This window comes from Biomphalaria glabrata, chromosome 16, assembly GCF_947242115.1.
Source record: "Biomphalaria glabrata chromosome 16, xgBioGlab47.1, whole genome shotgun sequence".
Lineage (NCBI taxonomy): Eukaryota > Metazoa > Mollusca > Gastropoda > Planorbidae > Biomphalaria > Biomphalaria glabrata.
The window spans coordinates 23,185,325-23,207,630 of NC_074726.1; the positions used below are offsets into that span (position 1 = coordinate 23,185,325).

At 36.2% G+C, this 22,306-nt stretch overlaps 1 protein-coding gene across 3 annotated transcripts in view; it reads right to left on the reverse strand.

The window, feature by feature from the left end:
- Window positions 1-22,306, reverse strand: part of LOC106069993 (cys-loop ligand-gated ion channel-like) — a 138,000-nt gene that overhangs the window by 88,394 nt on the left and 27,300 nt on the right. The window contains exon 1 of one of the 3 annotated variants that reach the window (XM_013229789.2): window positions 687-940. The exons of the other annotated variants lie outside the window; for them this stretch is intronic. Coding sequence (XP_013085243.1) covers window positions 687-872 — 186 coding nt within the window. The 5' untranslated portion in view covers window positions 873-940. Of the gene's footprint in view, window positions 1-686; window positions 941-22,306 lie in introns of those variants that run through there. 3 annotated transcript variants of the gene reach the window in all.

The window sequence follows — 22,306 nt, forward strand, 5'->3', positions numbered from 1 at the left end:
CCAACAGAAACCTCTTGGGCTTGAGACGTACCTTGCGCAAGTGATACCATCACGGAGGCCTTCTTAACAATATCACTGGAAAGTAGGCGTTGGTGAACGCTTTCAAATGATAAGGATTGTTTGTAAAAGAAAAAAAAATGATACGAAAATTGCTCACAAGATTGAGAAACGTTTGTATTTTTAATTACTATTAATATTTGTGTCACCACTTTTAATACCTATTAATTATTAATTTATGTGAACTTGGCAACAATTATATAGTTCCGTAATGAGGTGGATTTCTTAAAACTATTTATCAGATAGCGATATGCCTCTCTCTCTCTTTCGCTCTTTCTCATCTCCCCCCCCTCTCTCTCTCTCTGTCTTTCACTCTCTCCATCACTCCCCCTTTCTATCTCCCTTCCTTCTTTCTCTCTCTCCCTCTCTCTTTCTTTTTTTCTCTCTCTCCCTCCCTCCCTCTCTCTCTTTTAATGTTTTCTCTCAATCTTTTTGTTACTCTCACATTCCTTCCCTTTAAATTTCTCCTTGTTCGCGTTGCTATTTATAATGTCCTACTTTTTATCTCAACATTCGATGTTGTGTCTGAGCATAACTTTGGTTTGACTAACTTAGTGTTGCTCTTGTTGATGCCAATGTTGTTATTGTATTTCTGCCAGTGATACTAAATGGAAAGTACATGAAATTACCTTATAGTTCAGTTTCGTCAGGCTGTGTGTATCTTTGTGGAACCTAAGCAGAGCGATATTTCCATTTTGGGAAAGGTCTGCTATAGCCTTCCTTCCGAACAGTGGCGGAGACGACATGAGGTGCCTTCTTCCGAACAGCGGCGGCGAAGACGTCGCAAACACAAACATATTCCCAGAGTGACTCATGAGGTAATGCCAATCATGTACCTAGTCATTACTTGTTCTCCAGCCACCTTTATGTAATCCAGCTTTCGGAGACAATTCAGAATAGATACGGATTGTAGTGTCTTCTTTTTCAATACATAGCGATAATTTCAACACAGAATTAATAGTTTTAAAATCGGTGTTCTTCTAACAGCTTATGATACAATTCCAATGGATCTTATGTCAATATTCTCTTACATAAATCACAGATTTTAATAACGATCAACTTTGGTGTCAGTTTGTAAAAATTTAAGACAATCATGCTGGTAAGTCAATGAAAATGAATTCCGCTTGCTATCCAACAATGTATGTATGACACTTCTATCAGCTTTGACACTAGTCCCAGTGCAGTCCAAGTCATTAGCTTTCCAAATAGTTTCATAACAAAATCATCTCCTGACATAATGCCTCTACATGTTTCCTAGCCAGCTGTCCGCTTAAACACAGCATGAACACATCTTTCAATCAGATGTATGGAACACAGCGTTGGGTTCTTGTCCTTCTCGATAATTTTCGATGCTATTGAGCAAGCGTACTTCATCCTGTATCGATCATTCCAGACTTTGTCTTTATCGATGACTTCTTATTGCTTCTATTAATAACCGTGAACGTACTGAATCTATGACTTAAGTATTGCTTACTTCAGGCCGTCTTTTTTTTACTTCAGACTGTATCTGTTCATTACTTCAGATTACTGCAGAATGTCTTTATTTATTGCTTCAGACTGTCTTACTTTATTACCTCAGACTGTCTTACTTTATTACCTCAGACTGTCTTACTTTATTACTTCAGACTGTCTCTATTTTTTAACTTTGGAGTGTCACTATTTTTTTACACTAAACTTTCTTTATTCATTTCTCCAAAATGCATTGCTCATTATTTCAGACTTTGTTATACATTTTGATCTATTTTCTTTAAATCATACTCTGAGAACTTGTACTAAAATAAACCTATGAGAAAAAAAAACTACTATGTCTTTGTTGATGACAGTTCGGAAACAAATCAGCATTTTGTCTGAACTTACATTACTATCAATGACTTTATTCTACGCCAAACTTCCAGTGACATTTACATTTTAAATAAATTTCACAACGTATTCAATATGACACTAAACTGTGTATTAGCTATGCACACATAAGACACAGGCTATATTCACTGATATAAGCTGAGCTATAAACATGAACAAAAATCACAGTAGCCTTATTGATAACTAATTGATTGATTCTCGACACTACTCTACTCCACAGTACCATAATTTCAATAGCAAGCAATAAACGAAGTTCATGAACAAAAGATTTACACTGGAGAAATGTTCACAAGCTGGTAAAGTGTACAATTCCACAAAGTTAGCAAATTTTCCTTCATGCAGTCGACATGAGAATAGACGTCTTGTTGCTATCCAGAACCGGTTGACACACAAAAAAAATACATTCTCCGATAAATGTAAAGCTCCTGTACTTTGAGAGTGTTTCCACGTTAAATGCTTAAAAATATTTACTGATCAATGGACGATTTAGTTGTCGAAATTCCTGAAAGTTAAAAATGTATTTGCTTTCAAAGTCACGTCATCCAAAAGTCAACTATGACATGTCCTTGAAAAAAAAAAATCGAAAAAGTTGTTCCCATTAGTCTACTGACCATAAATGAAAAATGGATTCAAAGTGAGCACTATTTGGAACAGTGGACTTGTTTGTATGACTTCGTGAGTATCCTCTCAGCACGCGAAACGCCGGTGATGTGTTTCATAAGTCAAGAATCCAACAACAGGCTTTCATCCGCTTAGTGGTATGTGTGTGTGAATTGTACTCCAACAGAGCCACTCACTGTGTCGTCTGCTACTCCCTGTCCCGTCACTCCATCCATCAAAGTTTTTTTTTTCCCTTCTTTATTTATATTTTGCAATCAGAGCAAGCTGCTTATCTCCCTTTATAATTTATTTATGCAATTCCAGACCTCGTGTGTGTTATGTGTGTACATGTGTTGATATGTTTATATAGGTTTGAGTGTGTGCACGCACGCGCGCTCGTCACTCAGGTGAAAAGGGGCAAATGTGAGATGGGCCAGCGACCTTGAACTCTGCTCTATTAAAGGTCAAGAAAATGAGGCTAACAGTCATCAGGCGTACTACGCAGAGGGAAGAAACAAATGGTATCGAACGGGTTAAGGGTAAACATGGATTTGTCGAAAGGTAGTGTCTGAATGATAGGTAAATGGCGAGGGGGGTGATAAGGGAGGTCTTAAAGTTAAGCGAAGTTAGCAGACGACTAGTAATGAAGCAGAAGTCTACCCCTGGCATTATGATGTCACCACCCCGCCCCTATCACCACGTGACCCGATGTTTATTGTTTACCACAGCGGGAATCGAAAGGTTTCAGCCTCGTTTTGATAAATGTCATAACGACTTTTTTTTTTCTCCACGTGCACGCACTAATGTCTTTCTCGTTAATAAAGACACATTCTGACATTTGGATCTCAGGGGGCGCATAGAACGATGGGGGGAAGGGGAAGTGGCGGGTTGAAATATAGGGACATGGGGCAGACGGATAATCGAGGATTAGAAATCGAGGTGTCAAGGTCAGGTGATCGTGGACATGCCCGGCCAATGCGGTGAGACATTCGTAATTGGACGATCGATGAGGTCAAACGGTCCGCAACGGTCGACATGGGTTTGTTACAGTAAAGATTGTGTATCAGGGTTACCAGTTAACACAAAGTTGGGATGGAGATCCAGGCTTCGTACTGCACTTAGTCTTTTATTATTATATCGAGGCTAGTTACAAACCCGGGCTACGCTACTCAGCAGCAATGACTGGCAGTTAATAGAGGAGGCGACTAAGCCATTATGATATTCTCCCGCTGGGGTGCCTAGGAACACCATCCAGTGCACTGGTCGGGATCGAAAGAGAGACCCAACAACCATGTCACCATCTACACGACGTTCTTCAAGGTGCCGTTCCATAAATGACGAGCAGTTAGTGTTGCAAGATAGTCCCGAGCGTCGTGGGTTTCGAATCACTGGTAATACGGACGTGATACATGAATCATACATGGACATCTGCATGGACCCCTTCCAGACAATCGTTCAGATATGCCTTCAGAAAAAAGGAATTCTTCGGCCTAGAGTTTTAAGAGACTCAGCTCATCTCTCTAACAATTACATTACAGTAGGATTGCTTTGCCAGCTTAACGACCAACGGCTTCTACCTAATATTTTTTTTTTGTTAATTGCACTTCTATAGCACCTTCCTGGTACTAAAGCATGCCCATTGTGCTTAAGTTCTATCTTTGTTGTTCATATGAGGAGGTGGGAGGGGGGGGGAGAGAATGTTTCCTTGCTCCCTTTGGGTTCTCCTTTCTAATCAAATTCCAAATTAAGAAGTCTGGTTCACATTCGGCATTTTAACTCGAGTCTCCTTGTTCAGTAGCCAAGCGGCTAATGCTACTTTGTCAGACATCCAAAAAAAAAAAAGAATATGTTAACGCGCTTCAGTCCGCCTGTTAGTCTGTCTCTATGTGTGAAATCTTTCAATCTGTTTACGGTATCAAATTTCGAGACTTTGATCTTCTCAATAAAATGCATTATTCATAAAGTCATTCGCATGCGAATACACTTATAACTTTCTCCGTTGGGAAAAGAATTAAAGACAGCTCATTATTGATCCTATTGATTCTAATTTTAAACGTATCAAGCAACAGACTATGACCACACACAATATTTACTACAGACCTATGTAAAAAAAAGCTGAGCTGAGGTCATCCCCTCACTGACCGTAGCCAGTAGGCAAAAAAAAAAAAAAAAATTAAAATCTCGTTTAGCTGTGAGATTTATTTTTATGCCGGCCACTTCCTGTGCGTGGCCAGCGCATGTTTAACGTCGACTTTAGTGCAGTGACGCCACTTCCGGCCTCGGTTTGATCCTCCCTCCTCCTTTCCAAACGGAAGCTAAAGATCAACTTTTATCTGGCGGTATCTGTAATGGCCGCAGTGCGTAAATACACCAGGAAAAAATAGAGCCTTCAACGTGCGTCTTTTTGTATAGTATTTCTTACAAGCTTGGGGTCACAAATAAGCCCTTATATACACTGCTACATTTGCTGCCCTTGTTAAAAGGAACACTTATATATATATATTTAGGTACATTAAATTATATGCTATAGATTTAAATTATAAAAACATATATTAATTAAACTAAAATAATTTAACAAATTGGTTTTTACATATTGATCTAGGATATATAGCCTAATACATAACTTAAAAACAAGTAAAATATTATATAGTTTAGTATAATTACTAATGTGGTTTCATGTGGCCAGCACAACGACCAACTGCCTTTACTTTTCCCTAACTATTATCAGATACCCATTAGAGCTGGGTGGACTCAGAGGCGCCTAAAGATCCCGAAAGAAAAAATCCCAGTCTTCACCAGGACTCGAACCCTGGACCCCCGGGTCAGAAGCCAAGCGCTTTACCGCTCATCCACCGCGCCTTCATATATATATATATATATATATATATATATAGTCGATATATTAATATGGTATTTTACGTGTCCAGCGACTACCTTTACCCGTTGCAACCACATATTATGCATTTATTTACAAATCAACAAAGTTGGCAGCTTTTTTTTTTATTAAGCTCCTGATATCTTTATCATCTTCGATCCAATTCATCTCCCACCTGTTGAAAAGTCTCATATCACGCTTATATACATCAGTGTATCTTTGGAGTGGGCGTTCTGCAGCTCCCCTGTCAGTGGCGTAACAAGGGATTTGGGGGACCTGGTGCCTGCATTTTGACGTTCGACATCATGACACAAGATAATGTTCTTAAGAAATATATAAGTCTAATGTGTGGAATGCATGCAACATGGTCACTAATTAGCATAACAACACAAACAGCAAGAAAAAGCATGGCATCGGCTTAATATTTAATGTAAAAAAAAATGTTGGCACATTTTGGAGACCCCTCAAGTGAGGGCCCGGAGGAATTTTCAAATTCGGACCTGCCACTCTCATCACCTTAGCTACGTCAGTGTCCCCTGCTCATTATTAGATCTTCATTCAATGTGTACTGTTGAAATCAGCCTCGAGACATTCGATGCGCATGTCCTAGCCAGTTGTTTACTGTTGTTAACAGTATGCATGCAGGTCCGGCCTTAGGCCAATGCAACTTATGCGGCCGCATTTTCAAAGATCCCGAGCTAAGTTGTATATTATTAAATTAAAACATTATAGCTTATATATTATAATCGCATGTTTTTTTGTGTTTTTTTCGCAGCCTCCTGATTTTTCAGGACCTCATGGAAATCTCATGAAAATACAAAGTCCTGGGAATCTGAAATTATTAAAATCTCCTGAAAAAAATATACAAAATTGTCATTTTGGGGTGCCTATCCTAAGGGCGAATGAAAAAAAAAACAGCATTGTCAGCTTTCATTTTTATTTTTTAAAAAACAAATTTTATTGCAAAGACGAATGCATTTTCTTACAAAATATTGAAATTGACATTATGCTTCTCCCTACCCAGATTGCGCCCCGTGTGATCTGTTTTGCATAGGGCCCCGCAATTGTTAGGGCATGTCCAAGCACCCTGCACTGTATTAGTGTAAGTCTAGTGTTCGTTATTGCAGGTCGTACATGATGTTCTTGTGTTGTCTCAGAGAACAAGTCACCCTATCTCCTCTACCAGAGTTGCCTCACTTCCAGTGTATCGAAGATACTTGCGTCTCACTCAAGACAGGATACTGTGCCTTTTTATCTCATGCCATCTTATACCAAGCTCGTCTCTATTTCCAAAATACATCCTCTTGAAATGATACCTTTGGTAATTTTTATTTTTAATTAGAAAAACATTATTGTATGTCGTTTTTTTTTTCACGTCTTATCTGGCATATTATTCTCATTTAACGTTCAATGTCACTGGCACATCGTCAACATATGACATGCGATATGCTGGTCATAAACACTTTTCTAAACTATTGTCCCCGTCCCACGGGAGGTCAGAATTTGTTTGTTTGCCTCACCGTGTTCCGGCCAGGGGAAACATACATCCAACTTTCCATGACTCTCACGTGCACCCCTTCCAACTCCTAATGTCTCCCCCCCCCCCCACCCCACCTCTGCGTTTATTTATTGCACAATCCCAGGGATCCATTGTTGAGAACGCCTCCGCCCCCACCCCATAATTCCCCATTTTATTTCTTTCCGTCCTTCTCGTGTGTCAACCACTCGACTCCCCCCCTCCCCCCACGTCCCTGACACGCCTCTGTCCTTGTCTCTTGTAACGACGCATTGCCTTTATGATCCCCTTGTGTTGGTGTGTAACTTAAGTATCTAACTCAATAAATAACAGGTTGCCTAGGTAACCAACATTGGGCGATATAGAATAAAAAAGTTTTGGGGGCAATGAAAAGGGGAGGGGGGGGGGCGCAGATTGACAGGGTGTTGAAAGGGCGGGGCTGATGTAATGGAGTAAAAGGGCGGAGCTGGAGTTAGCATGTAAAGGGCAGCACAGATCGATCTGGTCTATGCTTACGGAGATAATACTAGTTTTATGATTCTTTCTCTCTCTTTCTTTTTTCTTCTTCTCTCTTTCTCTCTTTTTCTCCCTCTTTCTATCTCTCTCTTTCTTTCTCTTTCTCTTTTTCCCCCTCTTTCTCTTTCTCTCTTTTCCCCCTCTTTCTCTTTCTCTCTTTTCCCCCTCTTTCTCTTCCTCTCTCTTTTTACATCTTTATCTTTCTCTTTCTCTACCGTTCTTTCTCTCTCTCTCTCTCTCTCTCTCTTTCTTATTTTGTCTATCTCTTTCTTATTATCTCTCTTTTTCTCCTTCTTTCTCTCTCTCTCATTCTCTCTCTTTTTCTTCCTATCTTTCTCTCTCTCCCGTTATCTCTCTCTTTCTTTCTTTATCTAACGTTCTCCCTCTCTCTTTCTCTCTCTCTCTCTTTCTATCTCTCTCCCTGCTCTCTCTTTTATCTCTATTACTATCTTTCTCTTCATTTCTTCCCCAATTGTTTAAAACATGTATAACTTTCTTATGTCTCTTATTCTATTCTCTAGCGCTTCTCACAGACTGTTCGGCACTTTCGTATCTACGTTACTTTCTCTTTCTGCCTCTCGCAATTTCTCTTATTTTATATTACTTTCTTTATTTATTTCTCTCTTTCTTTCTCCTTGTTTTTTTTTCTCCCACACATTTCTGTTCTCTTAATCTGCCCCCCCCCCCCTTTCTGGTTGTGTTTTGTAATAAAGATGAAATCAGGTCCCATTTTGTCCTCACTGGCATAGCGGAAAAAAACATCTTAATCCTTAATAAAAGCAATCGAACACAATGCCTTATATTTAGAGATATTTTTTATCAAACAGTATGAATTTAATAGATATTTATTCATAATTAATAAACCAAAGTTATGCATACAAATGTATAGAATATGAACTGGCCTCAATTACATTTTTTTTTACTTATAAACAAACTTATTGATTTAATCCAAATTTCAAGACTTCGTTCGTTTGTCATGTATGACACATGTGTACGTACGTGTGTCTACAACCTAATATTCATAATCATCAAGTTTGAACAATGTTCACCATAATTGTTGTGGAAAAGAGGTATACGGTTTTGTCTTATGTGTTTTGGGCAATTTAATCTTCTACTGAAAAATAAAAAAAAGCGACGAATGAGTAGTTAAACGCTTGGTTTCCGAACGTGGGATCCTGGGCTCGAATCCCAGTGAAGTCTGGAATTTTGAATTTCGGCGCCTGAGAGTCCACCCAACTCCAAAAGGTACCTAAATTCAGTTGGGGAAAGCAAAAGCGGTTGGTCGTTGTGCAGCTGGCCACAGGACACCATGCTCATTAACCGTTGGCCAAAGAAACAGATGACCATAACATCATGTGTTCTATAAATCGCAAGGTCTGAAAGAGAAACTTTATTTTTGTTTCTTTTACCAAATAGGGAAAAACTAATGATCGTTAAAGAATCTTTCCATTCGCTATCCGACCAGAAGAATTCTCAGCACTGTAACACAAAAAAAGTTAAATAAAAAAAAAAAACTTTAAATGAAAAAAAAAAAGTTTATATTAAGTGTATCAATTAGTTTAAATAAGCCATGTAATTAAATTTGCTATAGATCTAGACTAACTAAAATAAATCCATGCGATTAGAGATATTTTTACAAATATCTTTTGTTTAGCGCAATTTCATGCTTTTAGCTTTCTCAATAAGCTATGATTCTATCACATGTCTGGACCAATTGGAAAGGTGTGTGCGTGGGCGGGGAGGGGAGAAAGAACGGGGTATCTGGGTGATCGCTTTTTAAATGTATTTATATATAAAAGGTGAACTACCTGAATTCGAACTCGTGGGCTAAAGACTTCTCAGGCTTATTAAGCCAACACGCTAACCACTCTGCCAGCGAAAAGCGTATGAACATGGAAGATTGTATAGTTATCTATTGTTTCTATTTCTTGTTTGTGTTCACTAAGCCTCAGACGACGACTTAAAGGGGACTATAAAGACACTTTATCTCTAGGCTTAGGTTCTCATATTGTCTATATTTTTCAATTTCAGTTCTACTTATACATGGGGAGAGTGATGTCATTAAAGGTTGAAGATTTTTGTCACTAAAAAGTAAATTATTATTATGTTAAAAATGAACGAGTAGTCATTCTCTGGCGCTGCCAGGGTCGAGTTTCGCTAAAGAGAAACAAAATTTATCGTAGTCCCTGTAACAGTTTCCACTGAGGAATTTTCTGGTGATGTGGCAGGTCTGAAGCAGTACCGCCCTCTGACAGGCAACGAAGATGTTCCTAGGAATGTTAAGGGTCTTGAAGGTGTCTGTGAGGTCAGTTGTTATTATCCCCTCGGTTGATATAACAATGGGGTATATTGTTATTTTGGACAATTTCCATAGACGCTTAATCTCCAAGCCCAGGTTCCCATATTTTCTTTGTTTTTCTATCTCAGTTTTCCTTAAATTATGAGACAGTGGTACGGCGATATCGATAATGGTAGCGTTTTTTTCTTTTTTATCGATGAACAGCAGATCCGGGCGATTGAAATCTACCGTTTTGTCGGTCAGAATTTTTATTATTATTATTATTATTATGTTAGAAACGAACGAGCATCCATTCTCTGGCACTGCCAGGGTCGAGTTTTGTTAAAGGGAAACAAAATTCATCGTAGTCACTTTATCAGTTTCCACTGAGGAATTTTCTGGTGATGTGGCAGGTCTGCAGCAGTACCGCCCTCTGACAGGCAACGAGAGTTCCTAGGAATGCCAAGGGCCTTGAAGGTATCTGTGAGGTAAGTTGTTATTATCCTCTCGGTTGATATGACAATGGGGTATATTGTTGTTTTAGATAACTTTCATAAACGTTTTATCTCCAAGCCAAGGTTCCCATATTTTCTTTGTTTTTCCAGCTCAGTTTTTTTTTAAATTATGAGATAGTGGTACGGCGATGTCAATAATGGTAGCGGCTTTTTCTTTTTTACAAATGAACAGCAGATCAGGGCGATTAAAATCTATCGTTTTGTAGGTCAAAATAGGACTATCCCAGTACAATACATGATCAGTAGATTCGAGAACCTCTTGTGGTAACTATTTATATTAAGGAGGAGTATCCTTACCGATCAAATTGTGTGTCAAAGCCAAGTGCTGGTGTATTAGCTTTGCAACCTGGTTATGGCGACCTAGGTAGGGTGATTATGATAGGGCTGAACATCCTGCCATTATGTGTTCAATTGACTCGCCCACATTTCCACATTTGTGTCATATGTAAAAAATATTGAGTTTTAGGATATGTTTCTCGTAATATTTTGTCTTAATTACTCTGTCCTGTATTGCTGTGACAAAGCCTTCAGTTTCAGGGTAGAGATGACCTGCTTTGAGCCATGCTAAAGAAGCAGTCTTGTTGTTATTATTATTATTAATAATATTTTTAAACGCACAAAGAATCTGGTCTTTGTTTTTAAGAATTCATAATATGTGTTATTTTGGTTTTTTTTTTACATTTACCACCTAAATGTATGTGTGTGTATAAGTGCGTATGAGCGTGATATTTCATTTTATTTGACGCTCATAACCGAGAAAGCAAAAGCCATCTTTCAAAAATCATTTCTCCTAACTCAATAATCTTAATTAAATAGGTTTCTAGTAAAAAAGAAAATATAATCACTTAAAGAAAAAATCTTCTGTTGCAACTTTCTTATAGGGGAAATTATTTTTTTTGAAAGCCGTTAACTGAGCTTCAGAGAAAGAATCTGTTTGATGACATAATTTCCATCTTCGTGTGTGTGTGTGTGTGTCTTATTTATGGATTTACCAACGTTAGAGTAATTAAAATAGAATTGATCTGTTTCCATGGAAATATATTTGTGTTAATATTTTAAAATAATGTAAACATTGCGAATAGAGACGGGGGGAGGGTGGATATGGTTCAGTTGTAAAGAGGAAAAAAAACACTTTTTCAGGCATGACGATATAGACTTGTGGCAAAAGTAAATTATTGTGTCACGTGGTCAGCACAACGATTAATTTATCTCAGCGTTATTTAACATTTTGTCCGTACGTAACATAGTCAAACAAAATTACAGCAATTAGCTTTATTTAAAACATCGTAATTCGATCTTGGGACCAATATTTTGGTATTCAAGCGTTTTAACACTGTCTCCGTTATTCTCTAACTCTGTTCATGCATAAAAAGTAAAGGGAAATAAGCCGGTTGCTAGGCGATACATCGCAAGGGAGGTTATAACAGAATTACTGGCAATTAACCCAATTTGTGCAAGGCTTGTTTGTTTATTTCGTTACATAATAAAACAAATGAAGGAATTCCTGATTTATAACAAAAAATATTTAAGTTAATCTCAGTTAAGTAGACAAAAGTTTTATGGAAATGATATTTAATTCATGCTAGTTTTAGACTATTTTCACTTCTTCCAAAAAAAAAATAATAATTACACCCATTTTATTTGGACGACATTGTTTCACAGAGCTGAAATTTTGAACATAAACCCATAAAGCATTAATATATTTATATTGAAAGATTAATAATATTTATTTACAGCTAACACCGTGTAACATCTATTGAATTCAGGAGAACTAACAATTATATTTTGTTTATTACCGAGTATCGGTTAATTGGTTATCTGTTATCATGTATGTATTATAACTCTTTTGCATATGGCCGCCCTCGTACAAAGTTCAGATACAATTCTTTCTTTTATTAATACTATAAATCATGTATTTTTAGTTTACTATATTATTTCAACATGAAGTAGAAATTGAGTTTTTTAAACATTGATATCACCTATTTGTTGTAGACGGCTGTTGACGTTCAGAATCGAACTGCTTGTACACAACTTAACCACTGTAAGAGTATTATATTTTAACTTGTAAAATTTGAAATAACTTCAATAACGTTCTCATATATTCGGCGCCCATTGACCTTTATTAAAAACACACACAAATGTAACTTGCGATGAAATGAAATGAATGGGGTAGATGTTAGTAAGAATACAAAATAATATTTTAAACCAAAACTAAATAAAAACACGTCTGAAATTTCACTCAGGCATTCTGGAGTCATCTGGCGTACCCAAGACAGCTTACGATAATGCTTCTTATCTTGCGTCATTCACACTGCATTCCCACCAACCAATCGCAAACTTCTTCTCTTCCATCACCATGGAATTACACACATACACACACTCTCCATAGCATCAATCTTGTTTGGGCCCCAATAGACTCATGCGAAACTGGAGCATTATCTTTTTTTTTTTTTTTTTTTAAAGGAAACCTCAGAATTTGAGCTATTCAGTTTTAGCTTTATCATCATAGGAATATTTGGGCCAATAGGCCTCTTTTATTTGCCTCTTTATTTTTGGGCTTTATGGGCCTCTTTTTTTTTTTTTTTTTTTTCTTTCTTTTTTTTTTAGGAAACCTCAGCTTTTTAGCTTTTGACTTCAGTTGTCTAGCTTAGTACATCCTAGGAATCCTTGGACTTTTGCCTCTTTTCTTTGCCTCTTTTTTGGGCGTTGCCTCTTTTTTGGGCTCTTGGCCTCTTTATTGGGCTTCTTTTTTTTTCTTTTATTTAAATTGATTTAGATATAATTCTCTGCCAAAAGATATTTCCAATACGAAAACATCTACAAGACCAAATTAAAGATCTATATATAGTTTTGATGTATTCGCATAATTTTGTTCGGGGAGCTTATATAATCTCTGAAAATTAAAACATTTGAAATATACATTAAACAAAATAAGTATATATTATAACAAGAAATTAGGGCACATCTGTGGAATTATATAGACATGTGAACAACAGTTTCTTTGCAGACTAAACATCTCAAAACTCTTTAAAAAAAAACAGTGGCATAGAAGAAGAAGAAAAGAAAAAAAAAAGAAAAAAAAAAGCAGCAAGAAGAGATTTTGGTTCCTACCAGAAACCAACCGACAAAGCTTGCCATTTTGCATGAGAAATTTGTAATGGGAGACTACTATCAAAGCCTATGCATCGTCCTACTGTTACAGAATCTGGATGAATAGATCTAGATCTAGGTCAGTTTCCCTTTTCTTATTTAATCTTATCCAGGGATGATTATCCAGGATGATACGAATGTTGACGCTATGGGAGTTTCTAAAAGAAGAGAGTTTTTTTGTTGTTGGTTTTTTCACGCCGACTTGTGAGGGATAGTACAAGTGAACTGACATTTGAGAATTCCCTGTTCAGCCTTTATGCCTGCATATTATTTGAGGCCCAAACGAGTCAATGGGCCCCCAAGGTACCCTCCTCAAATAAACCCAACTGAGGACTGCCTCCAACAGAAACCCACATACGTCATCGATGTTCTGAATGTTTATAGTGACGCGAGTTCAGCACTACTTTGTGTATCTAATGAATGGAGAGCAAAAAGGCAGAGACATAGAGCAACAAGAAATAGTTCACAGCAAATGTGTTAGGTGTGGTGGTCTACTTCAGAGAACACATGGCGATAGAGAAGAAATAACTTAAATCGAAGACAGTGACTTTATCTACGCTAAAATTCGGATAAATATTTAGGTCACATCTGTGTCTGGTTGGCTTGTGGAATAGAATGCAAGATTATATTATCATAAGGTATCAACTGTATTTTCTTTAACGCTTTGGAGTAACAAATATACAGATAAACATACATACATACATAATACTTACATACATATATACATACATATATACATACATAATACTTACATAAATATATACATACATACATACAGACAGACAGATAGACAGATAGATAGATAGATATACAGATAGATAGATAGATAGATAGATAGATAGCACTGTGTGTGTATATATATATATATATATATATATATATATATATATATATATATATATATATATATATTTAAAGCAACAGAAATTAAGTCATGAGAAAAAAATGTCTGTGAATGAAAACGAGTGATAAGAATTGTGGGAAATCAAGTTTGCAGGGAAGACATTTGTCCACATGACTGCACATGAACAGGTGAGCAAGTGCGTTGGAGGGTTTGTTGTGCTTGCTCTTCTGGAGAGACCCGTTCTTGAAAAGGAAAGGTCCTTTGGAAAGACTTGAACTTCGACCTCGAGCTCCAGGGATGAGGCAATTAGATCAACATTGAAAACAGAAAGAAAACAATGCGGGGGAAGGTGTGAAGTCCACAGACTGAATGCCTACTCCCCAGCCCAGTGTCGCAATAGATGTACATAACTAGAAAGTGTACAATGTACAAACATGGTAGGCAAATAGAGAAGTAGTTATACGTTTCTTGTACATCCGATGGAGAGTGAATACGAATGGACATAAAAGGCCAAAGTCCGTTTGCTGTGAAGGAGGGAGAGGCACAGAGTCATTTGAAGGAGCTAGGGACCTGATGTGGTCCCCCCCCCCCTTTTTCACTTTAAGAAATTAAATTATAGCAGATACAGAAACATGTTTGGGCGCGGTAAGCAGGAAAAAAAAGCCTAGCTTAAAAGTAATGTAAAGTTTCCGCTTTCATACCTTTCGATCAATGGGGCAGATGATGTTAAGGCATTTGTTTCTGTGGCCAACGGTTAACGAGCAGGGTGTTACTTTCCCCAACTAAAGCCAGGTATCCATCAGAGTTGGGTGAACTCAGGAGCGACCTAAAAATCCCGAAAATCAAAATGACAGTCTTCACCGAGATTCGAACCCAGGACTCCAGTTTCGCGAGCCAAGCGCTTAACCACTCAGCCACCGCGACCCCACTCCCTAGTTTTCTATTATTATAAATTCAATTTATCAGCTCTTTGGTTAAGCCTCGCTATATTTCCAATGTGGGTCTATGTATTACCATGGTTAATTAATTCATTTAGCAGCAGTTCTATAAAGAATGCTTATCTATTTACATCTGTAGTAATCGTGGACGAGTGAGATAGGTAAGAAATTAAAAAAAATAATAATAAAATGTTCAAAACAAAAACTGTCAGGGAGAGGTATGGCGAGAATGAATGTTAGTTTGATATTTTGGTGTGATTGTATATCCCCTTGTTATGAATGCGAAGTGTTGCACGTGTTGTGAACTGAGTGATTAAGTCTTCGTTGAATGTGCGAGAGAGTGTGTTAAGTCAGTAAGGTCTTGCTCCCGGTCCAGGAAGGTTGGACGTTTACTTCCTGGACTGGTATTTATGCATTTATATATTTATAAGTTGATGGACTGATGTTTTGTGTATTACTATTTCATAAGAGTGATATAATTGTGTGCTTTATTAAGTATTAAAGTATTATCGATATTCATGAATATAAGGAGTTAGAGTTGATGTATATTAAGTGTTCGTATTTGAGTAAAGCAAGTATTAATGAATTGAGTAACCAAGAAAGTATCAAGCAAGTATTATTTAATATTCAAGAAACCCCTAGTGAGCCAAGTTAAGAAACACAATACAATAACAAGAGAGCAAAGCATTATATATATATAATGTGAACCCCTGACAAAAACAAAACAAAAAAAGAAACTTTAAAAAAAATGCTTATCTTTAGGAATAACTACGCATTTCCAACCACATTCTCTCAATGCTGTAGGATTCATTTCCTTATTCGATATCGAACAAAATAATTAATTACCAATAATTAATTGACTAATTGGTTAACACTTAAGTTGATTCACGAATGGTTAGGTACAGTTAATAACTGTGAAAAGTTTTAACTTGATTCTAGAATGACTGTTGGAGAATAGTGTCTATGAAAATCGTTCTATACAGACAGACAGTGTGAGTTTCCATATATTTTTATTATTAAGGAATCATCAACCAGTTGTAAGACATTTTTTTAGTCCAATAAAAGAAACTTTTAAAAATTTACATATAGTATGGTAAATTACAGAGGTGCGTTGATATCATCACTTTGTGATGTTTCTGAACTTCAAAGTTTCAAATGTTCCTCAGGTGTGCCAACTATTACGTCCTAGCCAAAACTTTAAACAAGTTACACCAAAATGTTAGCTATTTATAAGTATCCAACATATATGATAACTGTCGTAACAAACAAACTTATTTTTTTGTTAATAGACTAAACAATGTCAAGGACGCTAAATTGAACTTGAATGTTGTCAAATCAATTTTTTAAAAAATGAGCTAAAAGATCTTATTAAATTTGATTCTCCAGTGCTAAAAAGTGGACAAAAATTATCATATTAGAATTTAAAAAAACAAAACAAACCTAGCTTATCATTTCTATTTCCTTTAGTATGTACGCCGGATACACCAAAAAATCAGGCTATTTATAGTTTTTTTCCGCCATAGATACAAACCTCTTATCTTCTTATCTTTTATAATACAGATGTTACTTAAAAAAAAAAGAAGAAGATGATTACGTCCTATGCGTCATGCATTTAGTCATGCATATTAACCAATGACTTAAATTCTGCCAAGTCACTGGTTTTCCTGGCTAGCTCAGGCAACCCATTCAATGCTCTAATAGCACTAGGGAAGATGGAGTATTTGTACAAATTTGTCCTAGCATATGGGACGAGGAATGTGCCTTTATCTTTGTGTCTTTCTGAGTATTTTATGAGATATTGTTTTTGTATTTGAAGATTATGGTTCAGTGTTTTAAGTATAATTGATAATTTACTTTTGAGTCTTCTGTCCTGAAGGCTTTTTAAATTTAGTGATTTTACTAAAGGTGTTACTCTAGTCAAATGTGAATATTCGTTTGTTATGAATCTCACTGCTCTTTTTTTTTGTGTCTGTTCCAGTTTCTTAATGTTTTCTTGAGTTGAGGGGTCCCAAACAGAGGATGCATATTCTATTATTGGCCTATTCAATGTTAAATAACATTTTAGTTTTATGTTCTAATTTGATTTATAGAAATTTCTTTTAATAAATCCTAATGCTTTGTTTGATTTTTAAATAGTTTCATCAATATAGGGATTCCATGACAGTTTTTCATTTATTATAACACCTAAGTATTTTGCGTTTTTAGTCTGTGTTACTGGCTTACCATGAATAAGATAAGTGGAATTAATTTGTTTTAGTTTTTTTTTTTTTTTTTTTTGTTATTCTTAGTAACTGACATTTTTCTGGGTGGAAAGACATGCTCCAATTCGATTCCCATTTCTGTAATTCATCTAATTCTCTTTGTAAAATATCTGTATCTTGTGTTGTTTTTATTGTTCTATATATTATGCAATCGTCTGCAAATAATCTGACGTTCGTTCCTGAACTAATGCAGTTTGGTAAATCATTTATGTAAATTACAAAATAGTAGTGGACCTAAGACTGTTTCTTGAGGTACACCTGAGTTTACTGTTATTGGTGTTGATTTAGAGCCATTTATTATTTGTTCTCTCCCTATCAGAAAAAGTGTAATGTAATGAACTTGTGCAATGGACCATCAATGCCCAAATATATATAAAAAAATTTAAGCAAACTATGGTGGTGAACTTTGTCAAAAGCTTGAAAAAAATGGTTTCAAATGGTTTCAAGTCACTATTTCCATGAACATAAAACGTGACATTTGTTCATAAAGTTTTAACTCTTTCTCTCCTAATGTACGATACCAACGCTGATTTGAACTCATTGAATTACAATAATTACGGAGAGAAAGAGTTAAGAGAAAAGAAAACGTACACAACTAACAAGAGATGCAAACAAGAGAAAACAATAGACAGCAATATAATAATACAATCTAGCTAATAATCACAATAGCGTCCTTTATCGAAACGCTACCATTCAAACAACACAATAAGCAGATAATTGCTCTACTTCCATCGCTATAGGTACTGTCAATAATTAATTTTAAACGGTGCGCTAATTGGTCATTGATCTGTCGTTGTGTAAGGCCAATGTCCCTGTCGCTGTTCAAGGTGTCGAGAGAATGGGCCACTCTCTTAATGTTTTATAGTGTTGAACAATATGCAATTACCATACTGGGCAATAGAATGTTCAACTTTTATGTTTGTTATAAAGTGCATTATGATAATATAGCGTTCCCTATAACACTAAATATTTATTTATTCGCCAAATGTCACACACACACACAACAAGTTGTCGTTAAGTGCGTTGCTACAGAGACGGTGTCATATCAGGGCCACAAATATTTGTATTAAAAATCCTCTTTATCACAAGTTCACAGCGAGGCCGAACTTGGGTATAGGCAAAGTAGACTGCCGCCTAGGCCTCCAATTGTTGGGGGCCTCGAACAGAATTTTAAAAAACGCAATTTTAGAGAAAAAAAAACAAGGTAACAAAGGCAGTTTGTGTGGAGACACAAACTCAAAATCGGCCCCCTAAGTGGTCCACCCAGGCAGGTACAAAGGCAGGTTTCAATATTTTCAGAGAGAACATCAGAATGAAATTTTATCAAAGACAAATGACAGAGAAAGAAGGTTGACGGATCTTGTGTGGTGCCCCAGCAGTCCACAGACCAAATGATAGGTGAAAGTGAATGTGAAGTTAGATGTGAACCTGGCCTAACTAATGTCTTATAAAGAATATATAATTGCTCTAATTGTTTTGAATAGGGACAATCTCTTATTCCTCAAGGAAAAAAAAAACATTTCCGAAAAAAAAAAATTCCTTTAATTCAGTGTTCTAGCGTTATATAACAGGGGTTCTCAACCTGTGGGTCGCGACCCCTTTGGGGGTCGATTGACGATTTGCCAGGGGTCGTCTAAGACCATCAAAGACCATAAAAAATAAGGATTGTTATTGTCTATTCTACTATTGCTGTATGTGTGTGTATGGGGGAGGGGTCGAGGCAGAGTGGGATATTGTAAAAAGGGGTCGCCGAGCTTTAAAAGGTTGAGAAACGCTGTTATATAGTGAACGCTACAATTCACGCGATAATATGAAAAACTACTTATTAATTGTTGTTTTATTATATTTAATTTATATGCATACAAAATAGATTTTTTATCTTTAAAAAAAAGTAAAAAAATGTTTGTGTAAATGTAGCAGCTAATATAACAGAACTTACTTAATTAGCAATACAAATGTAAAAAAAAAATATTTTATATGACAAAAAATCTCAAACCGTTTGCCTAAATGTGTTAAAAATATGATAAATTATCATCTCCCCCCGTGTTTGTTACTAATAATAGTGAATAGTTGTTAAAGTGTATTTTTATGAAAAAACTACTTGCATAAGTGATTTTAAAAATTAGATTTTTCGCTTTCATAAAAAGAAAAAAGTATCCGTAGCATAAGAAGTTTGAACGGTCTAAAATTTTATGATGTCGGATTTTCAATATTTTTTCTAGTTTACGAGATCTAAACGGGACGGAAGCACAGACGGACAGACGGACGAACAGACATTCCACACAAAACTAAGAGTGTCTTTTCCCCTTTTGGGGGCCGCTAAAAATCGAAACTGGAATTAGATCTCAAATATAGTAGACCACCATGACTTTATGTTTACTAGTCCAACTCTGGCTCTACTACGGAAATTGCGATATTATGAATTTCAGTAATCTGTCGAATTAGATATAGACGAGCAGGCTGTTGATAACTTGCTTTATTTTAATATCTGGTCTAATAATAAATGAAAAATTATTATGGAATCCGCAAGTTAATGAAACTTTTAAAAAATCAAGCAAAACATTAGGGTCACTTAAAAGGATTTTTTTACAATCAATAACATAAAACTAAAATGCTATTAAATTTGAGATAGGCCAATATTAGAATATGTATCCTCTGTTTGGGACCCCTCAACTCAAGAAAACATAAAGAAACAAGAACAAAAACAAAATAGAGCAGTGAGATTTATAACAAACGAATATTCCAATTTGATTAGAGTAACACCATTAGTAAAATCACAAAACTTAAAGACACTTCAGGACAGTAGAATAGAAATTAATGAAGCTATTTTACATAAAATACTGAACTGTAATTTACAAATAGAAAAACAAAACCTAATGAAATACTCAGAAAGACACAAAGATAGAGGCACATTTCTTATTCCATACGCTAGAACAAATTCGTACAAGTGCTCCTTTTTTAGTGCCATTAGAGAATGGAATGGGTTGCCTGAATCAGTCATGAAAACCAACGACTTTGCAGAGTTTAAGTCTTTGATTAACATGTATGACTCGATACCACATTAAGTGCGTAGGTTGCAATTATCTTATATTCGAAGTAACGTCTCTAATCTATAAGATGAATACTAGAAGGACGACTGCGCTATGGGTAGGATGTAGAGGCCATTATGACGAAGTCCTCAAGATATACTTATAATTGTGCACTTTATTTCTCCCACACCCATTCTCGGATCAGGTTGAAACTTAATTATACCTAATAAAACAAGAATCTTGTTTGATTTTGAATAAAGGAAATAACTTTTACATTATTGAGAGAATTTAGTGTAAGTGCGGAGTTTTTCCCCTTTGAGTAACTTTGTTGTTTATTTTTTTTAAAGAATTTTTTATATTTTGCTTATGTTCACCTCGGAACTTTATTGCGCACTAAACGTCTGAAGTCTTCACATCCGGGTATCTGAAGCCTGGCGTGGCGTGCAGGGAGAGATAATCCTTGCACTGACAAATATCTTACTCACGTTCGACACTATGTCATGTGACACTAGTCAGACGGTATTAGGCAACTTGAGGAATAGAAATATAAAAAAAACACAGCAAGGGGAAAAAATCTGATTCAGGCGCAGGCGATTCATTGTCTGTCAGGGTACATTTTGACAACACCCAAACATTCCTGGCCTTCCCTTCCACACACACGCACACACACATACACACATACAGGATTCATGTGTCTCATTCATTAAACTATCTGTGAAACATCCGACCAGTTGTACACGTTCAATAGATCAAAAATACTATTATTTCAATGCTCATATCAACTCACTGAGTCTGTCTGTCTGTCAGTCTGTCTGTCTGGTATAACTTTTGGTACACGTTATTTCTCCCACACCCATTCTGAGAGTAAAGCTGAAACTATGCACAATCATTCATTGTCCCTAACAAAACATGAATCAATCTAATTAATTAACCAATAAATTAATTAATTAATTAACCAATTAATTAATTAGTAGTAATTAATTTTTTTTTTTTAAATATAGAAGTAGGAAATAACTCTTACAGTATTGAAAGCTATGACTTTAAATGCACAGTTTGTTTGTCGCCAACGAGAAGTAGATAGAAGTCTAATTCATAAAGCGCTGGTTGTGTGTATGTGTACATAGAAGTCTAATTCATAAAGCGCTGGTTGTGTGTATGTGTACATAGTATCTAATTCATAAAGCGCTGGTTGTGTGTATGTGTACATAGAAGTCTAACTCATAAAGCGCTGGTTGTGTGTATGTGTACATAGAAGTCTAATTCATAAAGCGCTGGTTGTGTGTATGTGTACATAGAAGTCTCATTCATAAAGCGCTGGTTGTGTGTATGTGTACATAGAAGTCTAACTCATAAAGTGCTGGTTGTGTGTATGTGTACATAGAAGTCTCATTCATAAAGCGCTGGTTGTGAGTATGTGTACATAGAAGTCTAATTCATAAAGCGCTGGTTGTGTGTATGTGTACATAGTATCTAATTCATAAAGCGCTGGTTGTGTGTATGTGTACATAGAAGTCTAACTCATAAAGCGCTGGTTGTGTGTATGTGTACATAGAAGTCTAATTCATAAAGCGCTGGTTGTGTGTATGTGTACATAGAAGTCTCATTCATAAAGCGCTGGTTGTGTGTATGTGTACATAGAAGTCTAATTCATAAAGCGCTGGTTGTGTGTATGTGTACATAGAAGTCTAACTCATAAAGTGCTGGTTGTGTGTATGTGTACATAGAAGTCTCATTCATAAAGCGCTGGTTGTGTGTATGTGTACATAGAAGTCTAACTCATAAAGTGCTGGTTGTGTGTATGTGTACATAGAAGTCTCATTCATAAAGCGCTGGTTGTGTGTATGTGTACATAGGAGTCTAATTCATA